This window comes from Alligator mississippiensis, chromosome 5 (genome assembly GCF_030867095.1).
Source record: "Alligator mississippiensis isolate rAllMis1 chromosome 5, rAllMis1, whole genome shotgun sequence".
Taxonomy (NCBI): Eukaryota; Metazoa; Chordata; order Crocodylia; family Alligatoridae; genus Alligator; species Alligator mississippiensis.
This window is the reverse complement of record NC_081828.1, coordinates 58,075,352-58,098,110: the sequence shown is the minus strand read 5'-3', so window position 1 is coordinate 58,098,110 and position 22,759 is coordinate 58,075,352. Positions and strand designations below refer to the sequence as shown.

At 44.6% G+C, this 22,759-nt stretch overlaps 1 protein-coding gene across 1 annotated transcript; it reads right to left on the bottom strand.

The window, feature by feature from the left end:
* Positions 1–1,486: 1,486 nt before the first annotated feature.
* On the bottom strand, positions 1,487–8,813 carry LOC132250816 (uncharacterized). The gene is made up of 2 exons (XM_059728398.1): positions 8,366–8,813; positions 1,487–3,303 (listed from the first exon to the last, which is right to left on the bottom strand). Exon 2 carries the CDS (start codon positions 2,977–2,979, stop codon positions 1,702–1,704), a length of 1,278 nt encoding a protein of 425 aa, XP_059584381.1. The 5' UTR covers positions 2,980–3,303; positions 8,366–8,813; the 3' UTR covers positions 1,487–1,701.
* Positions 8,814–22,759: the final 13,946 nt, after the last annotated feature.

Here is a 22,759-nt window from a genome sequence, read left to right as displayed (position 1 = left end):
TGGAAATTCTCTGATGAAAGTACAGTGTTCATGAAAGATACTAATTCTGGCTGAGTTTTCATAACGATCAGTGGTACTCAAACTTTTTGCACTGCAGGCTGGATTGGCAGCACCTGGGCCATCCACAGGCCAGATCCAGCTGGTGTTCTTGATCTGGCGCACAGACAGGTACAGCAGGCATTATATGGCTGCATGGAGGTGTGTGGGGGACAGGCCTTGCTGGACAAAGGAGCTTGACCTGTCCCCATTGAGAGGGAAGGGGACATGTCTCTGTGGCAGGGGAGAGGGGGCAAAGGGCGGAGGAATAGGCAACGTTAGGCCCCAACGCAGCCCCACAGAGAGGTAAGAGTGTGTAGCTCAGCCTTTATGGGGAGTGGAAATGTGACCATGACCTGACCCAGCCCCACAGAGGGATCCCGACCCAGCCCTGCAAGGGAAGGGGATATGGCCAGACCCCAACCTGGCCCTGCGGGAAGGGAAGGGGGCATGACCTGGCCCTGCCCCAATCCAGAAGAAGCGGGTGTTACGGCCAAGACCCGTAGGGGAAGTGATCACAGCCCAGCCTGGTCAACCACATGGGGGTTGGGGTTTGGGAATTTTGCAGGGGGCAGGGTGGCCATATTAATGACCACCCTTCCCTGACTGCCAAATATCCTGTCCTGCAGAGAGAACCCACAAGGCAGATGTGGTGGCTCTGTGGGCTACGTTTGGTCCACAGGCCAGAGGCTGAACACCTCTGATCTAAGAGATTTAGATACCCAATGAAAAGATGCCATACACAGTCCTTAAATAGTATCGTAAGTCTCAGTTTAACATGTATAGACTCTAAAAATTAAACTATATCCATATAAACAAGGAAATACAGTAAATTGCAAGGAAATTCTTCTCATATTTGAAATTAAGATCTATCTTGCTAGATTAAATAACTGGTCCATCGAGTTGAGTATACAGTTTCTGACTGGAGCGAATACTAAATTAATCAAATAAAAATCTATATGGTAGATATAATAACCTGCCTATTGGAAAATAACTTATTTTATTTATGGTTTATATGAAGAAGAATGGGAGTTTACATTGCTTATCTGTTTTAATTCTTTACACGCACACACACACACGTGCGTGCTCACGCACGCGCGTGCACACACACACACACACACATACAGACTCAGACTTTTGGACTCAATAATATGGCTGTGAGCTACCCAAGTGTGTAAAATCACACAGCCTTGTTGTCCCCAAAGGACAGTGAGTTCGTGCCAGGTGCGCTTGTGCCAATAAACACACAGGGGTGAAGGATCCAACTTAATCTTTATTTCTGCGCAGAAAGTGGTGCTTGGCAATCGTTCACAAAGCAAGCACTCACACCCCAGTGGGTGTCTGCCTTATATAGCTACGTAACAGGTTAAACTTGCTGATGTGATGAAATGTATAGCAAGCCCAGCAAGTAACCCCCCTTCCAGCTCCCCCCCCCCTCAAGTAACCCCCCTTCCAGCTCCGGAACTTTGTTGATACAGCTTTTCCTTCTAGCGAGGCCAGCAATCAGCAACTACGCAACAAGCAATCTCCCCCAGCCTAAACAACTTACTCTATGCCCTTGGTTAGATAAAATACTTTTTCAAAACATACAAAGCTGTTCCCTGGTTAAAATTAAGTGAAAGTCCAGGGGTGCTTCAGCAAATCCCCGCTTTGAGGCTATGGCCTTTATGGACAAAGCCCATAGTCCTCAACTATCTTTCTTATCTCCAGAAATCTCTTCGCTTCCTCCGGATTATTTTGGATCGGGTTTGTAACTGATGATTTTACAAACATCACGCAGTGAACGGGGGAAGAAATTGATTTCTTGAGTACCTCACAACACATTGGCGCACACTGTATCCCACAACAGATTATCAAGAAAATACATATACTTGCCACAATTAATAGGAAAATTTGCTTAAGCCATGAAAAATTAGGAAGCCAAGAAGTAAGCCATGAGAAGTCGAACCCTTCCCCTTGCTTAATGTGGGACAGAACCTTTTTTAACTTCTGCACTTTTGACTCTATCAACTCGGAGTTATCAGTCAAATTAAAACAACACATTCCCTCGAACTCTTCACATCCGTGGTTATGCCTCAGCAACAGGTAATCTATGGCTGCTCTATTTTGCAGAGTAGCTCCTCTTAGTTCTTTCATTTCAATATTGAGGGCAGCTAGGGCCTGTGAAGTTGTATTTAGGCCCTTTGCCAGGGCACAGGCCACCTTACCAAGCTGCCTCTCAGCATCCACTACTAGGCCTGGCACCCCTACTAGGAAAACTGCTAAGGACACTACCTCGGCCTCACTCAGGAGGTTTATGTCACTATCACAGGATTTATCTAGCACCTTCGAACCTCTCCGGTGATGCTTACTAGAGGTCATAGGCATACCTGGTAGCCAGACAGTCAACCGGCCCAGAGCACAAGGGCATCCTGTGGCATTGGCTGGGATATATGAATAGGCAGTCTTCCCACAAAGAAGGAACCACCCCCAGGGTAATACAACATGACCGTAGTTGCAAGATACATTAGTCACGTCTGAGCAATTGAAAATTTTCATTTCTTTGGTTAGGCTTTTACAAGCTTTGGTACAGTTCACAAAATTGGCACAGCTGGTGTTACCAGGGGAGGTGACTGTCAACAAATCTATTTCAAAGGTACTGGCGTTTCTTTCTGTGGTAATGGTTCCCCACATGGGGTTGTTAGTGTAATCGATTGGACCTCCTATTCCCCCAGATGCGAACCAAGTCTGATTCCGGAGTGCTTCCATTGGAGTGGGCACCCCTATAAGGCATGACGTGAAAATATCATCAACCAATATTCCACCTGCCAAACAAAAATGAGTGACATTTAATATGTCCTTTGCCAAATGAACCCATACATTTTGACTCTCATCGAACCTTTGATGCACCAACCCCTTAGACTCTAGAAACATTACACCTATGCAAAGAACTACTTTCCACATGGTTGACGTTTAAACAGAAATTTAAGTCCTTCTACTGGCTCTGCTGTCCAATGGTGTCTGTTTGTGTCGGCTTCTGGTGCGACACTCTCAGCCACTTCTCCTGCCGGTGGTACTTCTAGTGCGGCCTTCACCCGGGTGTAGTGTATCCACGGCTTTACCCCCTGAACTTTTACTGCAGTGTGAGTGGTGAGAATCACAGGATACGGTCCCTTCCACCTGGGCTGAAGCTGCTTGTCTTTCCACGTCTGGACCAGCACTTCGTCTCTGATCTGGAACTTGTGGACTGGTGTATCTAGAGGGAGTGGAAGTCGTTCCTGGACATACCTGTGGAGAGAAGATAATACAGCAGACAAGAATACAAATAGTCTTTTACCCAGCCTTCCCCTTTTACATGCATTTGACTCCCATGCATCACCACTGGATTCTTAGGATATGGTTTGCCATACATTAATTCAAATGGACTAACTCCCAATTTAGCTTGAGGGGATATGCGCACTCTAAGCAAGGCAAGAGGCAGAGCTTCGGGCCATTTCAACTGAGTTTCCTGGCAGAGTTTAGCCAGCTGTCTTTTTAGAGTCTGATTCATTTGTTCTACCTGTCCACTTGACTGCGGTCTCCATGCTGTGTGAAGGTCCCATTGTATCCCCAGAGCCCGGGAAACTGCCTGGGTCACTTCTGACACAAAGTGTGGCCCTTGTTCTGAGGCTAATACCTCTGGGATTCCGAATCGTGGAATAATTTCTTTTAGCATCACCCGGACCACTTCTTTTGCTTGGTTGGTTCGGCACGGGAAGGCCTCAGTCCATCCAGTCAGAGTGTCCACGAGCACTAACAGGTATTTGTAGTGTCCCTTCTTGGGAACTTCAGAGAAATCTATCTGCCAACATTCTCCTGCTAATAGTCCTTGCCTTCCTGCTCCTGGCGGAGGTTTCGGGGAAATCTTAGGATTGTTAGCACAACAGACAGGGCATCTTCGCACTATTTGTTCTGCTGTTTTTCTCATCTTAGGTCCCACTACAGTTCTTTGGAGACCTTGGGTCATGGCGTCAGCTCCCACATGAGTGCTCTGGTGGTACTCTTGGAGCACTTTGCTAAGAATCAGTTTTGGCATCAGGACTTGTCCTTCAGGCAAAACCCACCATCCATCGTGTTGTTCTTTGCTTCCCAATTTCTCTGCGAGTTGGTTCTCTTTTTCAGTATATTTGGGAGGTTCCTCAGGCTACACTACCTGAGGCATCAATGCCAACATTTGAGTTTCCTGACCTTGTCCTCTAGCTGCCTTCTTCGCTGCAGCATCTGCTCGTCGATTTCCTTTAATAACGTCAGCATCTCCCTTTTGATGGGCCTTACAGTACACCACAGCTACCTCTAGTGGTTCCATCATGGCTTCAAGTAATTTCAGGATCTCTGTTCCATGCTTTACTGGGCTTTTACTTACCGTTAAGAGTCCTCTCTCTTTCCATATAGCTCCGTGGGCGTGTAAGACTCCAAAGGTGTACTTCGAATCCGTGTATATAGTGGCTATCTTTCCTTTTGCCAAATGGAGAGCTCGGGTCAGCGCAATAAGCTCAGCTCTCTGTGCAGAGGTATTTGGAGGCAAGGCGTTTGCTTCCACGGTATCCCATGATGTAACCACGGCGTATCCCGCCTTTCGGGTTCCATTGTCCATGAAGCTGCTTCCATCTGTGTAGAATTCAAGGTCTGCATTAGGTAGTGGGGCATCTTTAAGATCCGGCCGGCTAGCATACACACTCTCAATAGTTTCAATGTAGTCATGCTGTAATCCTTCGTCCTGTTCCAATGGCATCAATGTAGCTGGGTTCAGGGTACTGGAGGTTTGCAACTGGATGTCTCCTTGATCCAGGAGAGTCGCCTGGTACTTAGCCATTCGTCCAGGGGAAAGCCAGGTTCCCCCCTTTGCATTCATCACCGTCAGCACTGAATGTGGGGTATACACAGTCATTGGTTGTCCTAAAGTAAGTTTCTTAGATTCCTTTACCAGCATAGCGGTAGCTGCCACTGCTCGCAGGCAGGCCGGCCATCCCAAACTAGTGGGATTTAATTGTTTGGAGAAGTAGGCCATTGCTCTTTTCCAGCTACCTAAGTACTGGGTTAGCACTCCTGATGCTTTTCCTTGGCGTTCATGTACATAAAGTTGAAATGGTTTATTCAGATTGGGTAGGCCCAGGGCCGGCGCTGTCATAAGGGCCTGTTTGATAGTGTCAAAGCTCTTTCGGCATACTGCCGTCCGTTGCAAATCTCCCTCACTACCAGTAGTGGTCTCATAAACAGCCTTGGTTATTAGTCCAAAATTGGGGATCCAGATCCGGCAGAATCCTGCCATACCTAAAAAACCTCGCAACTGTCTCTTGGTCTTTGGGACTGCCATCCAACAGATGGCCTCTTTTTTTTCAGGGCCCAACATCCTCTGGCCTTGTGAGATGTCAAATCCCAAATATCGTACCTTTTTTCTGTTATTTGGGCTTTCTTCCGAGATACTCTGTATCCAACCTGTCCCAGGAAGTTTAGTAAACTTACGATCAGCAGGTGGCAGTCTTCCCTCATTTTTGCTGCAATTAACAAATCGTCCACATACTGTAACAGGGTTCCTGATGTCCCTTTGTCCCACTTCTGAAGGTCGGTACTAAGGCAGTGCTGAAAATAGTGGGACTGTTCTTAAAACCCTGAGGCAAAACTGTCCAGCACAATTGGGTTTTTGTCCTAGTATTCGGGTCTTCCCACTCAAATGCAAAAATCTCTTGGCTGTCCCTTTCAAGTGGGATGCAAAAGAAGGCATCTTTCAGGTCCAGGATTGTAAACCACTGTTCCTCTGCAGACAAAGTAGCCAGCAAAGTATAAGGGTTCGGAACCACCGGGTGGAGGGTCACCGTGACCTTGTTCACGGCTCTGAGGTCCTGCACAAAATGATACTCATTACTGTGGGGTTTTTATACAGGCAAAATGGGGGAATTGAAAGATGATTGACACTCCCGAAGTAAACCATATTTAAGGAATCTCTTTATCAATGGTTCCAGGCCTTTCCAAGCTTCTATTTTCAATCGATACTGTGGCACCCTGGGCGGGGTAATTCCCGGCTTTTAATCAATGTTTACAGGGGTGGCCAGTTTGGCTCTCCCTGGCTTCTCTCCCGCCCATACCCATGGTACTATAGTGTCTTCTACTTCTGGGGGAATTCTCCGTTCCTCCCCCTCCTGCAATAGGAGACACACCTGAGCTTTCCAGGCTTCCTCAGTTGGTATCTTCATAGTAATTTTCCCCTCCGAAAAGATCAGTTGGGCCTGCAATTTACACAGCAAATCCCTCCCAAACAAAGGTATGGGGCACTCAGGCATATACAGGAACTGATGAGACACTTTCTTTCCTCCCAATTTGCATTCCATGGGTGGCACCAAAGGACGATACATCCACTGCCTGGTGGCTCCAATTATGGGGATCTTGGTTTTTGATAAGGGTCCTTTAAAATTGGTTACAACTGAATGTGTGGCTCCACTATCTACTAGAAAGACAATAAGTTCTCCCCCTACTTGCATTTTAACCAGGGGCTCGTTGGGGGAGACAGAGATTACTTCAGTGTTAGCCCCCGGTCCCCGTCACTCCTGGTCAGAACCATCCAACATCAACAATCTTTCTTCCTCCTCTCGTCTCTTCTTCTCCCTCTTGGGGCACTCATTTTTCCAATGCCCTTTCTGCTTGCAAATAGCACACTGATTAGGTCCCAGCCTGGGACCCTGGCCGCAGCCTCCCGGAGCATAGCTCACGCCTCCTCTACGCCGTCTACTTCCCCTGCCCCGTCCTCGACTCCTCTGATCTACAATTGCCACTGCCAACAATGATGCTTGTAACGACGCCTGTGCCTTTATTCTCTTATCTTCCTTTTTCTCCTTAACCTGATCTCTGTTGGAGTATACTTTATAAGCAATCTCAATCATTTGGCTGATGGTCATTCCAGCTGCTCCTTCAGTCTTCTGTAGTTTTTTTCTAATATCTGGGGCTGACTGTCCTATAAACAGTGTGTTAAATATCTTGGCATTTTCTGGCAGCTCCGGATCTAAATCCGTCCACTGTCTGGCTGCCTCGCATAACCTCCCATAGAAACTGGATGGATCCTCCTTCGGACCCTGCTGCACTTCATACAATTTAGACAAATTTTTCTGCTTGGGGATAGCCTCCCGGAGAGCAGCCAGCACAAACTCCCGATACAGCTCTAACTCCTTGCGGCCCCCTCGGGTGTTGGGATCCCAGTCTTGATTTTTCTTAGGGCAAAGTTCATCTACATCACCAGCTGGGTGACGCTGCTGTGCTATCGTGCGTGCTTTCTCTAAGACCAACCTTTTTTCTTCTGGAGTCAGAAGAGCAGCCAGTAAGGCCTGAATATCTATCCAGTTTGGTTGGTGGGTGAGGAAAATAGTAGAGAACAACTGGGCCATTGCTTCTGGATTCTGGCGATATTGGCCCATGGACTGTTTCCAATTTATCAAGTCTGCCGTGCTGAATGGCACATGGACAAAAACTGGTTCACCCTCAGGACCCAGCGCTTGTCGTAAAGGGGCCTGAACTATTGGTTGGGCCCCTGATTGTAAGCGACTCGCCACAGGGCTAAACGCCCCATCTCCTACAGTCCCTTCTACCACCAGATTGCTACCACCCGCATCCGCTGGACCCGGGGACGGCACCCCAGGCTGTCAGGGGAGGTGGGGGACGACAGACTGGATGAGCCAGCCGGGAGTCCCTGACGAGCCGTTACAGGTGCAGTGAAAGTCCCCTGTGGTGACGCATGTCTCACAGGATGAGACGGGGGAGCCATAGGAGCAATTAGCAACTGCACGTCTTCCTCCTCCGGCTCCTTTGGACATACTGTGATGACCCCCCGTAAAGCCATTACCCCACTTCCCCTAAATATCCCACATAACTTCTGTGTAACCTCATCCCTATACAAAGTCATATATGCCTCTACATAAAGCATGTCATCCCACTTCCCTTGGCGCCTACAAAACAATTGTAACTGCAAGATTGTGTTATAATCCAAAGACCCATTCTCCGGCCAGGCTGCACCATCCGCAAGTTGGTACTGTGGCCAGCATGTATTGTAATACCAAATCATCTGTTGTTTGTCATAGGGTCACTTCCAAACTTTGGCCAATTTTTCAAAATGCAACCTAAGGGACTGCAGGGTGGAATCTTAGACTGGTTACTTCCCATTATCCAACTACCGGACGGCGACCGCCGCTCAGCCTCAGAACCAAATTGATTAAAGGGAGTTCACGGGGCTGCCACCCGATCTCACTCTCCTAGGGCATCTATACGGTCGGAACTTTCAAAGCCGTCTCTTTCCCAACCTGCCCAAAATATGGAAAGAAGTACTCACCAGTCCGTTGAAACCTCCCTCGCCCCACCTGATTAAGTTGGTCCTTCGAGCGTTGCGCCATTATGCCCCTCCCCGACTCTGTCAGGCAACCAGGAGATGGTCAGACCTCCAACGAATAAGGTCGGTGGCACCTGGCCCTCGCGCCGTCCACAGTTGTTGCCGGAGCCGAAGAGGTGGACCGGGCAAGGCAGTCAGCTAGAGTCCCTTCGTGGTCGCCAGAAATTGTTGTCCCCAAAGGACAGTGAGTTCGTGCCCGGTGCGCTTGTGCCAATAAACACACAGGGGTGAAGGATCCAACTTAATCTTTATTTCTGCGCAGAAAGTGGTGCTTGGCAATCGTTCGCAAAGCAAGCACCCACACCCCAGTGGGTGTCTGCCTTATATAGCTATGTAACAGGTTAAACTTGCTGATGTGACGAAATGTATAGCAAGCCCAGCAAGTAACCCCCCTTCCAGTTCCCCCACCAAGTAACCCCCTTCCAGCTCCAGAACTTTGTTGATACAGCTTTTCCTTCTAGCGAGGCCAGCAATCAGCAACTACGCAACAAGCAATCTCCCCCAGCCTAAACAACCTACTCTATGTCCTTGGTTAGATAAAATACTTTTTCAAAACATACAAAGCTGTTCCCTGGTTAAAATTAAGTGAAAGTCCAGGGGTGCTTCATCAGCCTTAATCAATTTTCCCTGTCATTGACTTTTACTGATGGCCTCTTGTACACTGAATGATCAAAGCCCAATGAACAAGTTATTAAAGACACAGAAGGTAAATAAGGAAAAGATAAGTAGTCATACAAATTGAAAATCTATTTCATGATTCATTGTATAGAAATATGCATTTCATTTGTTATATAACTGGCATTTATTGTTTTTTCAGTTATTTTTCAGGAATGTTTCTATTGGGGGAAGTGATAGTACAAATGTGTTTTTACAGGATTTTTGTGAATTACAGATGTGTGAAGAAGCAAAATATGTTTTATGTAAATATCATTTTAGCAAGCCTTGTATGTGCTTCTACCAGATTAGGAAAAAGATCATTTAAATATATGTGAATGAAAGTCCTGAAAATAAAAGGCCAATATGGTGGGGGAAAGGCAGGCATGTTACATTATGGAATAATTTTCTGGGTTCTCTTCAAACAGAAAGAAGTAAATTAATACTTTAAACCTGGGGCCCACATCCAGACAAATAGAGGCATGTGGTTTGTTGTGCCACAAACTGCCCATATGGAATGTTAAAAAGTGCCCAGCTCTGCAAATTTGTCCCAATGGGGACAAATTTTGCTACAGGGATTTTCCAATAGCAAACAAAAGCAGAGCATGCTACAATAGCATGTGCTGGAATAAATGGAAGCTTGGTCCTCCAATGAGGTGCTCTGGCAGCCAGCCAGAGTGTCACTATGCTCCATTTGTGCCCCAATAGCTCCAGCATGCCAGGAGCTGGGCAAAGGCAATTTGTCCACAGCAGGACCATTTGTCCCACAAACAAAATACACATGCAGAGGTGTGCACTGAGGCACAAAGCAGCAGCACAAATTTGTACCACTACTATTTCTGCCACTGCAAGTACATGCCCCTGCTTGTCTAGACTCAGCCATAGTGCATTTCCTCCTTAGACTGTTTTCCTTTGAAAAGAATGATGAGCAATGTACAATACCTATGTGAAGAAAAATAGATTATTACAGGGATGGATAAGAAATTACATTTGCAACAACTTTTCACCTGCTACAGTTATGAAGGAAGCCTCAGGAAAGGTCAAATCTTATAATATCCCAATGGTTCTTAAATTCAGTAATTTAGACAAAACTGTTTAGCATATTGGCATTGGGCAGGAAAGCAGACATTGTTTATGGGTAGCTGTTTTGTCCCAATTAATATTTTATTAAAATAAAATATTAAAAATCTTTCTGAAAATTGGGCTCACGGAAAATAATATCGGAATGGTGAATGAGCAGAACCTCCATCAGTAGGTGGCACTGTATCTGTTTAGTATTAAATATCTCATGTTGATATTATGTATTCTCTGATGGGAGCGGGAGGGAGCTACAAAAAGAGTTTCTTCTGATTTTATTATGTCTAAAATTCCAATTAAGATTTTCAGTGTATTTATTTTATGTGGAAAATCTGTATTAAGATTTTCTCAGTGTTTTTAAGAGTGCATGCAGGATGTCAGACAAGTCTGGGACTGGACTGGAGTGGAGACGGCTTCTTCTGTGCTCAAATGCTGAATAAGTTGTCCCATTCACAGGTGCTTCAAATCCACTTACAGTTCTTCTCTCAGGGGACGGGAAAGAGATGCTGAGGTCTAGAATGAATCCCTCATCTTTTATTTCTGATTTTGATATGCCTATAAAGAATACCAGAAGGCTGGAACTTCAAAGAGCCTAAAGCTCTTCCCATGGAAGGTAACAATATTTCTATATTGTGGGTATGTCAACTTTGCTCTGAATATGTGTTCAGTGTGGCTTATGAATTGCCTGTGAATGAATAAGTCAGATCTCTTAATGCTTCATCTACAACAGCAAGGGAAGAAAAAAAAACTTTTATGTTGGTATCCAGGCCAGAAGGTCTGAAGCTGCTGCAGCTACTGCCTACCGGCATTCATAAACTGAAATTTTTTATGGATCATCATCATTATGCTGGCTGACTGGCTGGCTGAACAATTCAGGTGATAAGTGACTAATGCTTAGAGTAAGCTCTTGATGCTGATGGGGAACAAAAAGACTTATGTGCTGCTTTTGCTGCTAGTGATGTTTTGTCAGTGCAATTGTGCATGTACTTTCTTATCTAAATACTGTCTGTTCTCTTGATTTTGTGGCTACATGAGTTTGCTTCTAGTTGACCTGCCTACTTCATTGAAATGCTAAGCTTTTCTCATGTTTCCTTGCTTAATGCAACACTGACAAAAACATTGGCTATCACTACCATTCCTTTTTTTTTTTCCTTCCTGCCCCCCTCCCCCCCCCCCTCTATTTTTTCAGCTTTTCTGTGTAGGCAAAAAAACCATTACATGTACAGTGAACTCTTTTAACTGGTGGATTACAAAATTTTTTTCAGACTGAAAAAGAAAACAATTGGCAAATTTAAGACTTCCAATACTGGTTTCTTCTGCAGTGTATATGACAGTGTTCCTGTAGCATTTTCTCAGTTTAATTTTCCTGGGCACATCTACATATGCAGTGACTCCAGCCTAGATTTACTTCACAGTAAGGGTTTTTGGGTAGGTGTCTACATATGTGTGGATTAGGAAATAAATTAGTGCTCAGTTCCCTCCAACCTTGCAATGCAGCCCTCTGGCCACCAGGGGAAGCTCCAGGCTCCCCCTGGGTGCTAGCCCAGTGACTGCCAGGGGGCTCCAAGTCATGAGACAACTGTTTTCTGGCCCCAGGGGGCTGCCTTCTGCTGGGGCAGGGACAACGTTCCCCTGCCCCGGCAGTAGGGAGCTCCTGGCTCTGGCTCCCCAATAAAGGACATAGGGTTTGGAAACAGCTGCAGTGGATGGGGTAGGGCCCAGCCCCCTGTCCTGATCTGCCAGTGGGTCAGCTAACAGCTAGCATACTGCTGCCCCAGTGGTGGACTGGGGAAGGGGGCTGAGACATGCCCCACCCCTGTGGCTCCTTCTAAGCCCTGTGGCTTGATCACCCAATAGGGACATGGGGCTGGGACCTGCCCCCAACTGTGGCAGTTCCCGGACAGCTCTGGGCTACATAGAGAAGTCAGCATGTGCAGCCTGGAGCTGGCTGCAGACTGTCCAAAACAGGACAGTCCCCATCCACCTCCTGGATGCATGTGCTTCCCCATGCAGCCTGGGAATGCCTGGGAACCATCCCAGCCAGCTCCAGGCTGATTGGGAAACTGTCCCCATGCAGAGAGTTCCCAGCCCCTGCTCTGTGATCACAACTGTGATGCTGGAGTGGGGGTTGGGGAGCTTGTTCCAACTAAGGATAAGGCCACAACTAAGGACAGGGACTTCAATTGGGGTCTGGCGATTCTCCTGCTAGGAGTAAAGCCAGAGGTTCCTGACTAGAGGGTCTTGCCCCTCCACTCAGGGTCAGACAGATAGCCGTATTTGAGGCCAGGAAGGAATTTTACCTTATGGTCAGATTGGGGTTGACTTTGGGGGGGTTTGCCTTCCATTTTAGTGGGGGACATGGCCCTCTACCTGGGACCTCTTGAGCGTATATTGACAACATTTTATAAAAGCAGGAGTGCCATGGTTCCTCTGCTTTACTGGTGGCAGGTTAGGGTATTAGGTCTATATTGTGTCAGGGTTGAGGGTAGTCTTATGCATAGGCGTAGACAGTAAAAAAGATTAGGGGGGGTCTAGGCATCTGCACACAGATGCTCCCCCCCCCCCCCAGTGGGAAAGTCTGCAAGGGAAAAGGTAGGGGAAGGTGAAAGGGGCAGGGACAGGGAGAGGGTGATGTGGCAGCAGGGCACAGACACAGGAAGCAGAGGCTGAGCCCAGCTGCAACCCACCTATACCCCATGCAAAGATCGGGGGCCCACGTACCCCCCCACACCTTAGCTCCCTTGTGCCATGCTGGCTCTGGAGAAGCCGCCAGGCTGTGCTGGGCTTGGGACGTGCTGCACTCTTGAGGCTGCCCCTTTCCCCATGTCTAGGGTCATTGCCCGGTGCTGGTGGCCCCCACGAATCTGCCGCTCTGGACTGCCAAGTGGGGCCCGGACTGGGGCCAGCCTCAGCTACACTGGTGGGCCAGAGATGATGGAGCCCCCAGGATCCCACACCAACCCCGAGTCTTCCCTGGGAAGAACCTAGTGCAGCCCCCTCCCCCCTACTGCAGCAGTCTGTGGCTGCTGCCCTCCAGCTATATCTGCTGTCCCACATTTGGCGGAGCTGAGCCCTGTTAGCCCCCACCCTTCTGCCACCTATAGTCTTATGTAAAGTTTAGATTATGGTTGTGTAAGATGGTCTGGATAGGGATGATCCTGCCTTAGGCAGGGGGTTAACTAGATGATCTCTGAAGGTCCCTGCCAGCCCTACTTCTCTATGACTGTATGACTCTAATAGGTATAACATTTCTGTGGAGATGGGGATTTATCTTCATTTTCTTTTGCAAACCCTGGGAAACTTCAGAGCTGGAAGTACTCTTCTTTGTTAGGCTGTAAGATCTAGGCAGGGCAGGTGGGACCAAGACTTACCAGGAAAAGAGTCATCTTTCATGGGGAAGACCTGGTGGTGCTTGGAAGGTACACAGCAAAATAATGGGTTTGTCATATCTAGTCATATCTAGTATAAGTATTAGGATCAATATAATTGAGATCAATATATCAATTTGTTAAGTAAACTTATATGTCATTGATTTTGGAGAAGTTCAGAAAAGATGCTCATACAATTCACTTATGGCCTTAAAATCAATTATTAATAATTTGTATTGATGTAGTGCACAGAGATATCAAATCTAATCAGAGCCCCATTCTCCTGATATAATAAGAATCAGTACTGATTCTGAAGAGTTTACATTCTAACAAGACAAGGCAAAGAATAGAGAAGTATTACTCCCATTTTACAAATGGAGAACAGAGACAGAATGGCCATGTGACTTCAAGATCACATTAAATGTTTGTGACACAGTTTTCTGAGTAGTTGCATAGTAACTTTTACTGTGATCTTACTAATATACATCTTATGCACTGGAGCCCTTGAAGACTCTGATGCACTGCATTGTGTTGCAGGGGCTGGAAATGACAAACAGCTGTTTGTTGGTCCCAGCTCCTGAACCACAATAGAGGTGCCTCACCCATCGGAGCCTTGAATGGGTAATTGTCACTCCCACTGCATTATGCTGGAACCCTGTAATGGCTCCCATGTGGTGTGGGGGCTGATTGTATTGCCTCCATGGAACAGTCAGATGTTAGCTCAACATGTGCTAAGTAATATAATCTGGAGATAATCCTTCCCCAAAAAAGTTCTAACTTTGCTACAGTACAGTGGCACTTAGCACATTTTTCCTGATTGATTGCTGGAATGCTAGCATTTTAAATACAGTTAACACAGTCTAAGTGTGATATGGGACAAGGGCCCAATTCATAGTAATGTTTATAAATAAATAAAATATGTGATACGTGTAATGTGCAACAAAGCCCATAGATCTCCTGAGTTGCTATATAGTGTTACAACTACAAGGAGACTTGTCCTTATTCACAATGCATAAAGACACATTCTAGAAGTTAATGAAGAACACTCTAATTTGGTAATTTGATAATTCACTAATTATCTCATAAGCTTGTCCTTTATAGTAAATTTATATGATGCCCTGAGGAAGTTCAGCAATCTTTGGTCTTCTTGCCTAATACCAAGTATGAGTCACTATATCATTCCAGCTAACATGCACTTTGGGCACCACAAAAGTGTATATTGGATATCCTGTGCATAGCTATTGATATTGCTCATATCAGTCAACACTGGGGAAAGCAATCTCATTAATGACCTCCTTCTGAAAAGATAATCTTCTTTGTTTTTTTCTGGAAATAAATGTCAGTTCAGAAGCTCTTACTGACTTAGCTCTTTCCCATTAATTTACACTTTTTATAGTATTTTTTTTTTCTTTAAAGTGTTTATCACTTTGGCATTATCATTAGCTTTACAACATGAGTCATCTTATTCTTATTTTGCTCTTACATTGTATCAAAACTTACACTGATATTGTTTAATGGTATAATGCTTTGCTTATACACTCTTGGCAATCAAAGTACTAGCATTAGTGCTTCCCCATCCTTCCTCCATACCAAGAAAGTTTAATTCAAACAAAGGTTTAATGTAAAATTTGATTTTTATTGATGTTATCTTAGCAAATATAAAGATGAAATAGATATGGGTATCTGACCAGTCAGTGAATGACTTTTGTTACTGCATTTTTCTCATGTTTTAGCTGTAATAGTATTTAAGTGTCTAATAACTAATTTAATGGAAAGACACTTATTTTTAGCACTATGCACACGAAGGGAAATTTGGCCCCTGTTTTAATCAGAGTCTTATCAGAATCAGCAGATATAGGAGAATTTTTCAATGTGTTGGACCACATATAAGCATAACACATTTATTTTTACTTATCTTCTGTATAATTATAGATTCATAGATTGTGAGGCTGGAAGGGATCTCGGAAGACCATCGGGTCCAGCCCCCTGCACCAAGCAGGAAAAACAACTGGGGTCAAGTGACCCCAGCAAGGTGACCATCCAGTCTCTTGAAGATTTCCAGGGTAGGCAATTGCACCACCTCTGGATTGTACCACCCCTGGAGTGATTGCACCACCTCTGGAGGGAGCTTATTCCACAGTCTGGACACAGCTCACTGTGAAGAAGTTTTTTCCTAATGTTGAGTTTGAAATGATCCTCCAGGAGTTTGTAGCCATTACTCCTGGTTTTCCTCTCAGGTGCCCTGGTGAACAGCTGTTCATTGAGCTCTTGATGTGCTCCCCTAATGTAGTGGTAAGTTGGTACCAAGTCCCCTCTCAGCCTTATCTTTTTCAAGCTGAAGAGTCACAGATCCCTCAACCTTCTCTTGCTTGGCTTGCCATGCAAGTCTCTGCTCATACAGATGGATCTTCTCTGGACCCTCTCAAGCTTGTCAATGTCTTTGTTAAAATGAGGCACCCAGAACTGCATGCATTACTCCAGCTGTGGTCTCACCAGTGCTGAGTATAGTGGAAGAATCACCTCCTTGGTTTTGCTGGAGATTCATCGATTGATGCAGGCCAGTGTATTATTTGCCCTGCTGGCTGCACCATTGCACTGCCAGCTCATATTCATACTGTGGTCTATTATAACCCACAGGTACCTTTCATTCATGGTGCTGACCAGTTTGGTGCTGCCAAGCCTGTAGGTGTGCAGGGTCCCCCCATTTCCCCCCACAGCTTGACCCAGAGGGTTTCAAGCTGTTCTTTTTGGAGCCGATGTCAGCCACCAAGGAGGTGTACTGCTCGTTCACATAGAGAACAACACCTTCACCTTTCTTCCCTACCCGGTCTCTTCTATTCAGGGTGTAGCCCTCTATGGCTATGCACCAATCATTTGAGGAGTCCCACCAGGTCAAAACCTAAATTTGAAAACACTTATATAGAATTGAGTAAAATTTGCAATGTAAAATTTTGATATGTGCTTTTATCCTGAAATGAGACCAAAACTTGAATTTTGAAAATTGCCATTTGTATATCTAAATAGACAGATGCAGATGGAAATGTTGACGGTGTTGTTGAACAGTTCATAACTTTTTGAATTAGCCAAATATATATGTTTCATTTATGTTGTTAACTTGTATTTCAGCATCCAGCTGCTTTACATATTGTACTATGGAAGATGTAGTTCTAGGTGCAGTTCAGGATCCCTGGCTGAACTATATCCCCCATAACATATATATACACTTAGGATGCACAACATGGAATAAATGCATCCCAGGAGACGCAGACTTCCAAAAAGCCCAGTCTGTAAAAGAGAAAAGGGATCAGAACTATAATTGTTACAAATGAATCTATCATCACAATGCATTTTATTTCCTTTAAATTGACTTGAAAAAAAATCAAAGTTAATTTAGAAGAAAAATAACAAAAAAATTCCCAGCCAGTTCAAGGCATAAGCTTTGCTTAATATTAAGCATGAGAAATATCATTAATACTCGGATATTACCTGTGCGGTTAAAGGTGAGTATGAAAAGTATATGGATCAAATGGTCCAAAGAGAATCCTTTGAAACTCTGTCTCCCAGTTTTCATCAGGCACATGATTTTCACTATGGTGCAGGAACCTTAGCCTATAGGGAAAATTGTGTTGTGATCTCACACATGCATATTCTACCTTTATTCCATGTGGGAAGCTCCTATTCATATTCATGATTGATATCTGTATATGCCACAGAGATCTTACTGAGCATAAGAAATGAGTAATGCAGAATAGGGAAAGGAATTTCACACTGAAACATTTATGCAATTCTGTTACTTTAATTTGAAAGTAATTATTCTCCAGGCTAAATGTCCTAATTTGTTGATAAGCAACAACAAAATTAAGAAACCCAGGGGCATTCAAGTAAGTATCCTATCCATTTGTCAGAGAATAATTCTGCTGCTACTCCTCCTCCTCTATTCGTTCTGCTTATCACAAATTCTTTGGTTTGTTTCATGCATTATCTGGCTAAAAAGTGAAACAAGAGGTTCCCAGAAGAATTGCTGATGCCAGGGCTAAGCTAGAATCTTGAAGAGTAAAATTATTCATAACCCGAATTGGTTTACAGAGTTAAAGAATTAGCAAAGTGAGAAAAGGCCATTTGGCTTATCCAGCCTGCTCTCTCCAATGTTTATCTCATGTCAACCTTCCCCATATATTTTCCATGCATTCTTCAATTAGCTTTGCCATAAAAATAACCAGTTGTCTTGAACTCATTTACTCTATTTGCTCTAATAGCTTTCTGGCACTATTTCGCACATATTAACTGTAGAGAAGCAGTGCAAATGTTTAAAGGATTGCATGCAGATTTGGCACAAAATGCCTATTTTCTTAATGAAAGTCATGTGTTTATAACCACATGCATCACTTTCAAAATGTAGGGGGTAAAATGATACTGCCACCAAATTTACTAAAAGAGAGAAAAAAAAATCCCTGATTTATAGCACTGGGGTGTAAACTACTTATGCTTTGTTTTAAAATATACATATTCTATTGTGTCACAGTTGAAGTAATCTTACTCTATACAATGAGAACAAGTTACAAGTTTATTAACTGGTAATCATATTAATTAGAATATGACTGTGACTGCATAGCTTCAAATCAAATTTAAGGCCCTTCACTAAGGAAACATCTATTGTATCTTTGGCATTTCTGAATATACATATAATGGTAAGAGATGTGAATGCAAATTACTATTTTAAATAGCTTTTCAGTGCAGAAATAATTAAAGATATGACACACAGTGCGTTAAAATGTTCATTTTGTATGGTGTGTTTGTAAAAACACAAATCGGTGAGAATTATTGATACACTGCATGGTATAGCAAATTCTGCTCCTCTCCATATCAATGCACTGTAAGTTATTCTGTTATTTGCTTCAGTGCACTGAGCTAAATGCCCATGTGTGTAGAATCTTAACAGACTTATTAATGATTTCTAGATTTAGCTAGGAGCAAACTATAGCTATCTTATTAAAATACTATCTCAAAAAATATTCATAATGTTGGTATATTAGGAACTGCTTTTGAACGAAATAAAGTATAAGAATAATAATTTACATTAGTATAGGAATATTTTCTTATTTCAATTTTATAAGAACATTCTCATGCGCACACGCATTTAAATTGTGATATTCTAAGATATCATTAGGTAAGTTATGTCACTAGATGATCCTTTATAAACCTCAAGAATGAAAGGACTTTATGGGTGCATTCAGATAAGCATGGATACTTGTTTCCCTGGGGACAAGTAGCAGCGGCACACCTTGTGCCGCTGCTACTTGTCCCCAGGGAATGCCTGTGCCACATGCACTCTGGATCAGGAGGGTGGAAGATCAGCTCCAATTTAGAGATGATCCAGGGAGAGATGCTGCATCTGCACAGCATCTACCCCTAGTTCTGCCCTACCTCTCGCAGCCCCGCTGCTGTCTCTGGATGGGAGGTGGGAGAAGACAGGGGAAGAAGATGCATTCCAGGGTTTTCTCAGCCTCACTGGAGTAGAGGGCTGGGTAGATGGGAGCCTCTGCCCCTAAAGTGAGGGTGTCCAATCCACCCCCGTACTCCACTGGGGCTGAGAAAAGCCCAGAATGGACCTCAGTCCCCTGACTCCTCCCCCTCCCATCCAGAGACAGCAGCTGGGGCCGAGCTGTGCTGCAGCTGGAGCAGACAGAAGTTAATGAAGGTACTCTGCTTTTCTTCATTTAAACACTCATAAAGTAAGGGTTAATTTGCCATGTGATTGGAGTACTCTATGCTATACTTTTCTGTTTGGGCATGGTTTTAGAGTGCTTTCAAGGGGCTGATTGTGCAACAAATGTAATTTCTGTCTGAGCCCAATGGCATATTTTTCCAAGAACAGTGGTTTTAAGAAACTGCTTCACTCTCCTAAGAAGCTAAGAATTTCCATAGAAGAGGCATTCCCTTCCTGGTGGATGTAAAAAAACACACTTCTTCTGAAGTTAAGTTCCTGAGTAGTAGATTCCTTATACTGCTTAACAATTTGAGGCTCCTTTGAATTTTATTTCTGGATTCTAGAGAGTACTCCCAACATGATAAACTCCATTCAACATCCACAAGGCTGTGACACATGGAGATAGACCAACAAGCATTGTTTGGATGTGGTAGTCAATGCCAAAATGAATACAACCTATCCTATTTTTGTGCATTTTGTCACATGTCTACTATTAACATATATAAAGGAGCGTATATCTTTGGTATTCTAAAATGGTAAAATGTTTCAGAATGAATAAGATGTTGCAGTCCAAATATTGGGCAGGGTTTCAAAAGATGTGAATTCAAATCTCAGCTGTAGCCCAGATTTTTTTCTCCTCTGACCTTGATCAAGTCACATGCAATCTCTCTGTGGCTTAGTTCTCCACTACGCAAAACAGTGGTAAAATACAATGGAAGAAAAGAAATATAGCAGTATGTTTCTATTAGAAGGCCTTTGGGTCAGGGACTCTTGGTACAACAAGGCCTGGTCTTGCTTAAGGCTTACATGTACTCTTTTAATATAAACAACAATCTTTCATACCTTCCTCCCCCTGCCTCCACCAAATTCTTGTCTTTATTGCAGCATATCTTCTTTCTATTAAGGGGTTAAATGATGCAAGAGGAAAAAGATCAAAATAGCACCATATCAATGTATCAGTGCATGAAATACTGGAAACAAGCAAGATCAACTGGATGTTACATACTACCTAAATAAAATTATGACTTAATTTGCATGTCAGAGACTTGGGATAATTCTTATGATGAGAATATCAGCAGTTGAGGGTTATAGCTGTTGGGCATATGTCTGAGAATACAAAAGGCAGCATTGTATATTATTTTTAAAAATATACCCTTGGGGAAGGACTGAAAAAAGGTGAGGGACAAAGGTCCCCTGGGCCTGTGTCTGGAAGAAGCAAAACACAGAAAAGAACAGCCATGAAGTTATAGGGAGGCACTACTAGGGAAAAGGCCACTGAAAAACTCTTAAAATAGGTAATGAAAATATTTTAAACATGCAAGTTAGTAATAATGGATTGCAAAGCTAGTAATAATATCTAACATTATATTTGTTGGAAGAAAAATATGACAAATCATAAATATTTCCATTAAGGTCTTAATACTTAGAGGCCAACTTTTAGGAAGTTGAGGAAACAACTAGAGTAATGTTTTGGATTTGGTTCGGACCAGTAAGGAAAAACTGTGACTATGGAAGCTGTTGGGAACTTGGAAGAAAATAGTCATGATACAATAGAATTCATAGTTCTGAACAAATCCTAGAATCATAAGATAATTTTTAAAAAGTGAGCTGGAAGGAAATTCTGGAGGTCACCTGTCCAACCCATGCCTAAAGCAGGATCACCCCTATACAGACTATTCCAAGCCAATCCACCACAGCCACAAAGCATAGTGCCTTAACCTGCTACTGGTAAAGCAGGGGGACAATGGTGGTCAATGTTTTGCTGCTGGAAGGCTTGTTAAAATACACTCAAGAGATCCAAGGAAGAGAGCCATGACCCTACCATAGAGAAAGTAAAAAAAACCCCACAGTCTTCACCAATTTGACAATAGGCAGGGGGCTGGACCCAATGATCTTGTAAGGTCCCTTCCAGTCCTAACATTTATAAAATCTATGAAATCTATGATCTGTTCACCAGGGCACCTCAAGGGAAGACGAGGTCTGCTTGAAGACTGTTTTAGACTGGACATAAGGAAAAACTTATTCACTGTTGGAGTCTCCAAATTCTGGAATAGACTCCCCCTAAAAGTGGTGCAAACACCTACTTTGGATATGTTCAAGAAATGCCTGGATGTTCACCTTGCATATGACCCTAGCTGACTCCCTGCCCTTTGGACAGGGAGCTGGACCTGATGATCTCATGTGGTCCCTTCCAGCCCTAACGTCTATGAAATCTATGATCTAGGAGTAGCTATCCCTATGCTATAGTAGAAGTATTCCCCATGATTCTAGACTTTGCTGGTTGCCATGTGGGGCCAGAAAGGAAGTTCTCCTTCCTGTTGGCACACCTGTCAGGGGATTTTTCCCATGTTCTTGAGAAACATTTTGTGTTGGATGAAGCTGAGGTGGGGATTTTGATGCAAGAGGGATGCCGGTGTTCTTGGTGGGGTGTAAACCACATGCATCACTTTCAAACCCATAGATTCTGGGCAAAATGTCTTACCCCTCTGCTCAGGGTCAAACTGATCACCAGGGATCCAGGTTTTCTGTTTCCCACAGAAAAATGAAGAAAACCATGGATTCCCCATTTTTATAAGAGAAAATGTGGATTTTACCTCTTAGCACAGAAACCCACAGATTTCCTGGTTTTGCAAAGAGCTCTGCAGCCTGACAGAGTTCCAGTCTGCAGGAGCTGATTGCAGAAAGGGGGGAAACCCTGCATCCTGCCCAGAGAGGGAGAAGGGTGGGGCCTGAGGCTCTTAGTCAGTCCCAAGGCTTGCTTCAGGCTCACTTACCTAAACTTACAGGCTCCAGGAAGGAAAGTGGGTCTCGCAGAGTTTTGGGGGTTGTGGGGCAAGGCTGAGGGGGAAGCTGGCTGAGGGCTGATCTGGCTGGGGGGAAGCTGGCTACAAGATGGCTGGGGGCTGAGGAGCAGGGAGGTGTTGGTGGAAGACATGGAGTGCCCTGCTGGCTGCACATGGACCGTGAGTGGTGCTATCAATCCAACTGGGCTCTGTGCCTCCATGTGCAGCTGCAGGGAGCTGGGTGTCACATGCAGTGACTGCCACCACACTGCCCCCACTGTTTCCATGTCCTACGCTGTTTGCCTCTGGAGCTGGACATATGACCAGCTGCAGGAAAGCAGCACAAGGCACAGGAATGGCAGTGGTGGTGCGGTGGCAGTGGCAACCGCCACATGTGAAACCCCACCCCCCCCATTCCAGCCGGGTGGCACATGTGTGCCCTGCAGAGAGGCACCACTGCCCTCACCCCCTGGCCCTGCTCCTGGGAGCAGATACAGAGAGTGAACTAAGGTGAGGGGGGGAGGCACCATGGTGTGCCATGTGGGGCCAGAAGTGCCTGGTTTGCCCCTCCCCCTCTCCCAGGAAAGATGAAAGTATGCAAAAGTACCAAGGGAAATGACGCCACCATGTCCGAGGGTGCACTCTGTTCTCACCCACCTGCACACCCATGCATACCTCCCCATTCTCCACCCCTGCATTCTCAATCTGCCCCCCGCCAGCCTTCTCCCCCCTCCACACTTACCTGCTG